This window comes from Nicotiana tomentosiformis, chromosome 9 (genome assembly GCF_000390325.3).
Source record: "Nicotiana tomentosiformis chromosome 9, ASM39032v3, whole genome shotgun sequence".
Taxonomy (NCBI): domain Eukaryota; kingdom Viridiplantae; phylum Streptophyta; class Magnoliopsida; order Solanales; family Solanaceae; genus Nicotiana; species Nicotiana tomentosiformis.
In genome coordinates, this window is record NC_090820.1 from 28,224,633 (window position 1) to 28,234,839 (window position 10,207).

Sequence of the window (10,207 nt, forward strand, 5' to 3'; positions counted from 1 at the left end):
GTGAGTAATAGGCTGTTTGGTCAAGCTTAAGATATCAGCTTGTGTTTGAGAAATATTTTTTTTTCTCCAAAGTATTTTTCTCGAAAGTATTTATAGCGAGAATCAGTTTGTATTTGATTAATTAATTTAAAAAGTACTTCCGAATAATAATTTTTTTCTTCTAAAATCTTGACCCACCACTTCTAGCTTAAAAATGATTTTGACTACGAAGAAGTTTGTCAAACATGCTATAATAACATGTAGTTCAGTTTAGTTTATGATTTGATGGTTGCGTCCCACTTTCTTGAACTCATTTTGTATTAGATACTCCACGACTATATTGTAGGTTTTTATGAATTTGCTATCTATTTACCCTTTTAGTGTCTTCCTATTATGATATGGTTTGTGTTTCCTAGTTAAATTATGAATATGCTTTTGGATTAAATTTTGCTATTATAAATATCGATTCGCCAGCCGGTCACAAACATATGTTCACTAGAACCTTTTTAATTGCAAATTGCAAATAGCGAGGCCGTCAAAATTGAAAAGAGGAAAAAGAAAAAAAGAAAAACACGTAAAAATCGTTGCAATAAAACAACGCTTGCAGAGAATCACACGTTTCTCTCTTGTGCCGCTTGAAAATTCCAAAGAACCACTCATATAAAAACTTCAACCCAAAATTGATATTCCAAAAAAATCCTATTTTTTTTTTCCGATATCCAGATTGAAATATTATCAATGGAAATTTCTTTGATCTCCGACGCGCTAACGACGGTGGTCACAACCCAAGGTCTAGGGTTTTCAAAATTCCTTCTGAATCGCAACAACGTTCTGTCACTCTCCGATTCCTCATCGGAGCAACAAATATCTCCTTCCTCCGCCGGAGTTCGTCAAATATCCGCCGTGATTTCCCCCGTCGATGTGCTAGCGCCGCCGCCTGTTAAATACAACAACGTCAAAACGGCACCTCGAAGGCTAGCTCGTAAGACAAGGCGGCGGACTAGACGGAAGTCCTTAGGCGGCAGTGGAGATGATGACGGAGATGATAACGGATTTTTATTCGATTATGACGGACCGTTTGGCGGCGGTGGTAGTAGCTGGAGCGGCGGAGGTAGTGGTGGTGGTAGGGGATGGAATTCTGACGGATTTGGAGGGGCAAATTGGGAAGAATCATCGTCTAACTCGTTTTCGGATCCGGCTTTTGATTTGGTCTACGAGTTGATGTGTTGGGTTGCGTTGTCGAATTGCTTGCATTTTGCGTTCAAGAAAGTGGTGAGAATTTTGGCTGATGGATTCAGTGATCCAACTAGAGACAAGGTTCCTGTGTGACTCACATCTGTCTACTGAATTGGTAAATTCAATTTTACTGAGTAAATTCTATTGGAGCTGTTGCTCTGATTCAATGTAAATAGTGTATATATATTTGTGGACTCTGCCTATCGTAGCAAATTGTACATAAGCTATCTGTGACTATTCATAGCTGTTTATATGGCATTAGAAGTTACTTCATAAACGGTTCACTTAGTTACTTGTACATGACTAAACGTTCCATTACATGCGGTGAGACATGAATTTGCTTTTGATCTGTCTTGCCTTAGCTATATGATTGCAACATACTGGGAATACTTCCAGAAACTTAGACACTTCTTTATAACATTACTTTAGCAGCTGTTTAATGTTATATAAATCCTCCTGATAAAAAAGAGGATGCTTTTAGCTCACGTTTACGAAACTGGTCTTGTGCATGATCGTTAATTTTGTTTTGTCAGATGTTATGATTTTATAATCTTATCCTGAGTAGATAAAGTCATAAAGGTAAAAACTTGCATGCATCCGATTACACCAAATTAATGGATGCAAGACATGTGTCTTTTATACATGCATTTATTACTTAACATGATTTCGTGATATGTATTCTCACTTTAATTTTTGACAGTAAGGTTAAAATGTTTGGTTTGGAGTAAACAACAGGTGCAGGTTTGTATTTACTGTAGATAAGATGCAATTTCAAAAATGTTGCTCTTAATCCCTTTGAAGTATTGGGTTTCTGAATGTTCTCTCTGGTCTAAAACTAAGCCCTTCTTGTTCTTGTTTAATCCTCTAGATAGCTTTGTCAGATATATCTCTTCAAATGACTCAAACTGATCAACAATGTTTACCCCCTCAACATATCTTTGTGCCTACATTGACTGATGGAAATGGTAAAAAGGAACTCTATACATACTATTGTGCTAACAAGCCTGTGAAATCCACATTGATGAGCTGATTAGCTCTCGAAGAGTATAATTAACTCTAGTTGAATAGTGAAGCAACTGTTGTGAAATAAGTAGGTTGGACTAGTTATGGCATGGAAGAGGTTAATTCTGGTTTCATTACAAAACCTTTTGCCCGTTAAGTACTCAGGGATTGTGCAGTCTGAATTGCACAGGTTAGTTAGAAGAGAGAATTGTGTGAGAAAGAGGAAGGTTGGTTTGTTGGTAGACAGGTTAAGCACTCGAGGATTGTGCTGTCTGAATTGCACGGGTTAGTTAGAACTTAGAAGAGAGAATGGTGTGAGAAAGAGGAAGGTTGGTTTGCTGGTGGTTGACAGAATCTAGCCAGGTCAGCGGTTATAGAAGCGAAGACTGCAAATTCACTTGGTGAAGGGAATGGGAGATGGGTGGTGTGGAGCAAAGAAGGTTTTTAGTATGTAGGGGCCTGTTAGTTGTGGATGATGAAGGGGAATGAAAACCACGAGCCGGTTCCGCCCCTTTGACATGGAGAGGGAGGATGACATATTCGCTTAGGGGTGTTTTATTCTTTGGTAATTGACCTTGGTCCATGCCCGTCACTGGGTCTTTATGTGTCTGTATTGTTTTGGGGGAAGGGAGCGTGAGTGTTAAAAAGAAGTCATAGTGTTGCGACTTTGAGGTGGCTATGTGAAAGTTCACTAAATTTTTTATGATGCCTTAAGCTTGTCAAAAGTGATTTTTTGAAGAATAAGAAGCATATATGCTTTCCTAATTTTAAATGAACAGTATGTTGGCCGTAAGTAAGTTGTGGTTGATCCTTAGTAGTTCATTCTGAGGTAGTCTAATGAATTATAAGGTTGTTCTTGGCCAATGGCTATGTAAACTCTTGTAGAATGTCATTTTATTAGATACTTGGCTGCAATGAGCCGTGGAAACAGCCTCTTGCAGAAATGTAGGGTAAGGCTGCGGGGACCGGCCCTTCTCTGGACCCGGGGCATAGCTGGAGGTTAGTGCACCGGGCTGCCTTTTTTTTTTGGCTGCTATGAGGTCAAAATATTGGAGGGATACTTATGATGGATAGGATATGCTCATTACACTATGAGTTGATCTCTCTTTGGCTCTCTCAAGGGAAATCACTAGTGTTTTCCTCCGGGGAATGACGTGAGGAATGCTTGTTAGCTTTAGATCTCTCCGCAGTAACCTAGACCCCCGAGTCTTTAGTACTTAGAATTGAGACAACTTTGGACTAATGAAAAAAAAAGATTCATCTTTCTATCATGTAGATATTCTACAGATAAGAAACTTCTTATTTTGGGACAATGCTCTATGGTTCCCTGATATATTCTTTTCTTAGAAGGTTGAATTGATCCAAGTATCCAAACCTTTAATCTTTGATGATTAATGTTTAGCTTGCTTATTATCTTGTATTCTTACACAAAACAATGATCCACTGTTCCTGCACTTGGGCCAAAGGAAACATCTGTACATCCCAACCCTCTTTTAAATAGTTATATGATGACCTTGTGTTGCTTGATAAGAGGTCCATTTAACTAAGGGGTGTTTTGCTTAAACGTTTCAATACCTAGAAACTTATTTTCTGCTCGAAGCTTAATGTTCCAGATCACTTGTCAAAAATAAATAAATAACTAAATAAAAAATTAAAACTCCTGGTAGTTAAGACAAGTGTTGACTCTGTCTTTGCAGCTGCTCATTCTCTTGTTCTCTTTAGAGGTTGAATGGGCAGTCAGCCTCATCCAGCATATGTGATTTAGGTCATAGATTTTTCTAAGTCTAAATTTTTTCCTTTCAAAGTGAGTAAAAATATATTGACCTTGTTGCCTGTTGAATTAGTTTTGAACTTGCTGCTTTTTAGTCGTGTTATTCAGTTCTCACTGGGATTGCGAGTTTGTGCTATTTGAGCAGCTTAAGGTGTAGAATATCAGTTTGCCTGAAAGATTTTGGGTATGTATGCTATTGGAAAGAATTGGTTAAAGTAGCATAGGGAAGTTCTACTTCCTTCAAAGCATCTCCTACTTCTTTTGTTTCAAATAACCTTACTAATACAACGATGAATGGTATTCCTTCGAGGCCATGCATTTCTCAAATTCTCTCCTTCGGTATATTGTCTCTTTTCTTTTTTAGCCTATGCTGTGTGCCTTTTCGCTGATTACCCTAGTTAGACTTTCAAGTTACTGCTCCTGTCAAATATCAACAGCAATAACAATTCCAGTATAATCCTACAAGTGGGGTCTGGGGAGGGTAGTGTGTACGCATGCCTTACGTCTGTCTACCTGGAAGGTAGTAGAGAGGTTGTGCTCAAGGCAAGATGAAAATAAAGCGGTAGCACAAGCATAACAAGAAGATAACAAGAAAATGAATCAAAGGGGATTACACGTAAAACTGTAAGTCTAACAATAGTGTCGCACCAGATTAACACTAATACTACTGATATGTAAAAGAAATACTCTTGACTACCTACTAGCCTTCTAATTTAATTCTCGACCTCCCCACCTTCATATTAATGGTCATGTCCTCGGTAAGCTGAAGTAACATCATATCTTGCATGATCAACTCTCCACAATACTTTTTCGACCTACCTCTTGCCTCTCCTCAAATTCACCTGGGCTAACCTCTCGCACCTCCTCACCGAGGCATCTGCGCTCCTCCTTTCACATGCCCAAACCATCTAAGTCTCGCTTTCCGCATCTTGTCCTGTCAAATTTCCTGAATTGAATTTGTTGAGAGCTATTTCTTTATATATTTTTGGATGGTCGCATCAGAATTAGCAGCGAAACCCAAAAGATCTGAATATGTTTCCCTCAGGGGTGTGTATGCCTAATCCATGCAATCATGCATATGTCCTGAGACCTGAATCTAATTTTCGTTCCATCTCCCTCCTTAATGGATAATGATGTGGAACTTCACCTGCAAACTTGTTTGTTTTCAGGGCCCATATCCATGATAATAAGATAGATACATGGTACACTAGTGTAAAAACTTACTCGTATTAAGTGTTTATATCAACGCAATGAATACACGAGACATGTCTTCAAATACACTCTTATCACAAAACTGTAGTTAATTAATACATGTAAAAACCGGGACTAGTAAGTTTTTACCAGTACACCACGACCGTTCTCCCTAAAACTGGCATCATGACCCATCTCCATGGTAGATCTTTCTCTTGATTGTATCCCCTTGACTAAGTGCTGTTCTTCTGCATTCTCTCAAGGTTGCATCACAAAGCGTTCCTTCTAACAATTTTTTTTGTTGATTATTTCCTCCTCAAAGAAAATCCTTCTATTCTAATTGCATCTCAACCCCAAAAGGCAGAGGAAAAAGGACATGGTATAAATTGTTGGCTACCCAACAGGGTATAAGTAAAAGATATTTCATTGGATGGACCGGTAAGGTCCCAAAAAATTTGTAAATCAGAATAGAACTTCCATAATCTTTAGAAAAATGACACCGTATAACTGCTGTAAAAATAATAGGCGAAAACATGTATAAAACTTATATATATATATATATATATATATATATATATATATATATATATATACATATACATTTTGTATGTTAAATACAAAAAATATACACTTTTTCGTCTACCAGATGTAAATAGTTTCTGACGGGGGCTAAAAGTGATAATACCTCTAATCTCTATGATTGAAGAGGTTATAAAAAGTCTTAATTAACATAGTTTTCTAGTTGTAGATTGCACTAGGTGTTCAAAATAGGAAGTTTTAACTTCTATAGCAAAGGTATACACTATATTTATTATAAACCAAAATTATTTTAAAATATTATTTTCTATAATTACCTTTTATATTTTATAGCAAAACATGTATTTATGGTATATACTACCATTGAGGCATAGAATACACTATTTATGTTTTTCCTCTCTCTTTCTTTCAATTAACATACGATTCTCTTTTAGAATTTTTCTTCTCTCTCTTTCATCTCTCTCTTCGAGCAAAATACCTGCTTCTAATCGTGAATTCTCTGGCCGAATCTTCTAGGGTTACTGCAATTGAATATTTTGAGGTGTGAATGAGAAGGAAGACAACGGCTGCTCGCTATTAGATTAAGTAGCTGGAATCTTCTCGTCTATAAATCACTTCATGAAAGTGATTTCAAGATAGACTATGCCTTCACCTTTTAACATAGAGGCATAATGCTGAGCAATCGACTAATTGCAATACTGTCAACATAAGGAGTCTTTTGCAATGCGATCTTCTAGAATGGATTACCAGAGTATAGGTTAAACGAGTGAATTCAACTTTCATGATCATAGAAATCCTGGTGAATTTTCAAGGTGTCGGAATAATCAGAGTAAAGCATGAGTATTGTAACATAAACGTCAGATAGTGTATTCTGTACGGATCTGACGAACTTTCTTCTCTTCTTGGCCGGAGAACGCCATCTCTGACGAACTTTCTTCTCTTCTTTGTTATTTAGTCACATACAATGATACAAATACATTGTATTATTTATAAATTCACTCAAACATATTTTTTTGTATAAATATTTTTTTGTTGTATTTATATATTTCGAAAGTCTATATTTTTTTAATACAGCTGAATACAACTATATTCATGCATACTGTACATAACAATATGCATGAATACATGATATAAACCTTGAAATACACTGAATACAAATATTAAAATAGAATAAAATATAAACATTGAATACATTTAATTTTAAAATACAGTGAAATATAATAAAATACACAGAATATAAAATAGCGAATACAGTGAATACAACCAATGAAATATACTGAAAACATCAGTAAGAACATGTATTAGGAATAACTAAAATGCTATTAATACAAATACATTTGAATACACTGAATATAAAATAGCGAATACAGTAAATACAAACATTGAATCTAATGAATGCAACAGTAAAAAAAAATTGAAACACACTAAATACAAAAGTTAAATATAACAATTATATACAAATAAAAAATCATTCTAATTAGTTGGGTTGATAATGAGGCATGTTAGAATAGATTTTGTTGAATTATATTAGGAGTGTATAATACTAATTGATATTGTTTCCGTTATTAGAGAGCTGGACAGACATATTTTTAAGGTGATTGCTGTTACTGTATTCATGAATACATGGAGCGAATACATGTGAATACATGCGCGTACAACTAGACTGGCCTGATTTTTAGGCATTTTTTGCTATTATATTCATGAATACAGCAGCGCGAATACAACGCGTACACTACCGTAGCAACTTAATAGTAGTTATAGGAAGTAATTATGTATATGGTAGTTATAAGAAGTAAATACCTGATCTCGTCCAAATTCACTCCTCTATTCGAGGTTATGAAAACGGTCGATGCAATAGTAATACCCAACAAGAGTCGGGGTCGAATTCCGTAGAGAGCTATATGTATGGAAGTTAGTAGTATATATCTTAGCGTGTGAATTTGTATATCTAAATTTGCACTTCCGTAAAATTGGTTGTTTTAAAGTTTAATCTAAACTACAATTGAAATTTAAGAAATAAAACTAGAAGATTGTTTTTGTTGTTATTCAAATGTTGCAAAAGGCCTTGGGCTACGACCTTCGCCTAGGTGTTTGCCTAACGGGTTGTAAATTTTAAAGCTTGTTTTATTGGTCGGGGTATATTATAGCTATCAACACCCGGTTACTCACTCAATACCTCTCGGTCATAGAATAAATTTTGCCCAATTTAACTTTTTCAAGTCCAAATGGGTATTGAACAAAACGGTTGGTAAAAAGCTCAAGTCGGGTTTTACAATTTTTAGGTTCAACCCTTTAATTGGGCTTATCAATCTCTCGATTGACCCAATTTCTTGCTAGCCAAGTTTTCCTAGATTAAGTCTCCCTTTCTCAAGTAGAGACCAAGTCAAATAGGTATGAACTAATGTTTGCAACCATTAATCCTTCAAATCAAAGCAAGAACGAGGCTAAATAATAAACACTCAACCATAAACAAGCAATAAATCAAACACCCATTAAGTTTACACACTAGGGTTGGGTCACAACCCTAGTGAAAATCTAGCTACTTATACTTAAAATGGAAGAAATAGGAGAAGAAATGATAATTAAACCCATATTGCTAATTAAATTGATAAACTCCATGTTCAAAAAGCTCAAAATAATAAAAACTACTAAAAAAAGTAAAAAGAAACCGTCTGCTGTAGCAACTGATGTCAAAAGTTGACCAAAAAAGTGAAACTCTTCTATTTATACAAAGCTGGAAATTTCAGACAAAAATGCCCTTTCAGAGGTTCTGTGGCCGCACAATTCCATGTGCGGTCCGCACTTTTCTTCAGCTTGATAGGGTAGGAAGTCTACGACCGCATAATTCTGAATTGCGGCCGCGCTGCATTCTTTCTGCGGTCCGTAGAATAGTAATTGCGGCCGCACCTTGCTCTTATGTGGTCCACACTATTGTAACTATGGCCGCACAACTCTTCTTCTGCGGCCGCACAATAATTATGCGGTCCGCACTTTTGGTAGACTTGAAATGCAGGTTCTCTGAACTTTTCTCTGACCCAACTTCTGCGGCCGCACAATTCATGTGAGGACCGTACTTTGCACCAACCTCTGATGGATTTTTCTTCACAACCTGCGGCCGCAGATGATATTCTGCGGTCCGCACTTCTGAGCTTTTGTGTCTTTTTTGTCCTTGATTTCAGATTACTCCTTCTTGAGTTGGATTTCATCTCGGGGGCTCATCTTTCAATATTACTGCAATGAAGCACATTTCATCAATTTTCGGAAACACAATTAAACGCTTTTGGACTAAAACGAAAGCTAAAAGGCACTAATAAGTAGTCAAAATCCCTACTTATCAACTCCCCCAAACTTAAGCTTTTGCTTATCCTCAAGCAAATAAAGTAATTCCCACACTCACAAGTTAAAATCTATTCTATCTAATCAAAGGTGAGTCATTCACACATCAATTGGGACCAACAATTACCCACACCACTTATGAATTATCAACAAGGCAACGAGTTAAACTTTTAAGCATAGATAGTTCTAATGTGACACTTGAGCATCAAGAGTTGACTTTATTCATCAAGGAAGCTCACTCTTTCATGTAGGTCATTGTGGATCCCAAACTCCTCCCCCTCTACTCTCCGTTTGCCTACCTCACTAAAGAATTTAGCACTCAATCCAAAAATTTGTGAAAGGTTCGCTCATCTCTCTAAAAAGAATGTCGCAAGTATGACTTTAAGTACCATAGGCTTGCCCCTCATGTAAATCACCACTAATGCAAGCTCACTCGGCTTGAAATCACGTAGGGATTTTTCGAAATGTAATGAAGGCTTTTGGACAAAGGTTGGATATGCTATGATAGAACATGTTCATCTTTCCTTAAGCACTCCATTTTCTTTTCTCGGCTCATGCTTTGCCAATTCTCTGAGGCAGTTTCGTTTCCTTAGGGAAAGTAGAGAGACATAACATCACTCTTTCTTGGTCCTGATATTCATTTTTCTCCTTCTTTGATTTCTCCATGCTTTGCATCATTACTTTTCTTTGAATCCCTTTCAACTCTTCAACTTATTCACTTTTCTTTTGCATTTTTCTTATTGTTCTTTCTATTTATTGCCTTTCCTTCTCTTAATTTCTTTTCTATTTTGTGCCTTGATATATTTTTTAAACTCCTCGTCTCTCTCCTAAACTTACGTTTTTAGCCAATTATTTCACAAGAGTGTTAAGGAAAGCTCGGGTGCCAAGTGAGGGTCACGACAAAATGGGTAAAGACTTGTAACATGGTTATCAAATGAGAAAGGTTTTAGGCACAAATGGGTTGAATAGGGATAACAACATTGGTGGGCAATGGAAACCTTCAAGCGGGTCAAGGAAAGCCTATAATCACTTCTCAATCCAAGCAAAACTTAAAGTTTTGCGTAGAAATACATTCGGGGCAAGTTCTAGACCATTAGCACGGGTACTTGGACTTGCAACAACAACAACTCACCACTCACGCAGCTGGATTGTTAA

At 36.6% G+C, this 10,207-nt stretch overlaps 1 protein-coding gene across 1 annotated transcript; it reads left to right on the forward strand.

Moving 5' to 3' along the window:
• Nucleotides 1-518: 518 nt before the first annotated feature.
• On the forward strand, nucleotides 519-1,562 carry LOC104093146 (uncharacterized). The gene has a single exon (XM_009598861.4). The coding sequence runs from the start codon at nucleotides 718-720 to the stop codon at nucleotides 1,306-1,308; it is 591 nt and encodes a 196-aa protein (XP_009597156.1). The 5' UTR covers nucleotides 519-717; the 3' UTR covers nucleotides 1,309-1,562.
• Nucleotides 1,563-10,207: the final 8,645 nt, after the last annotated feature.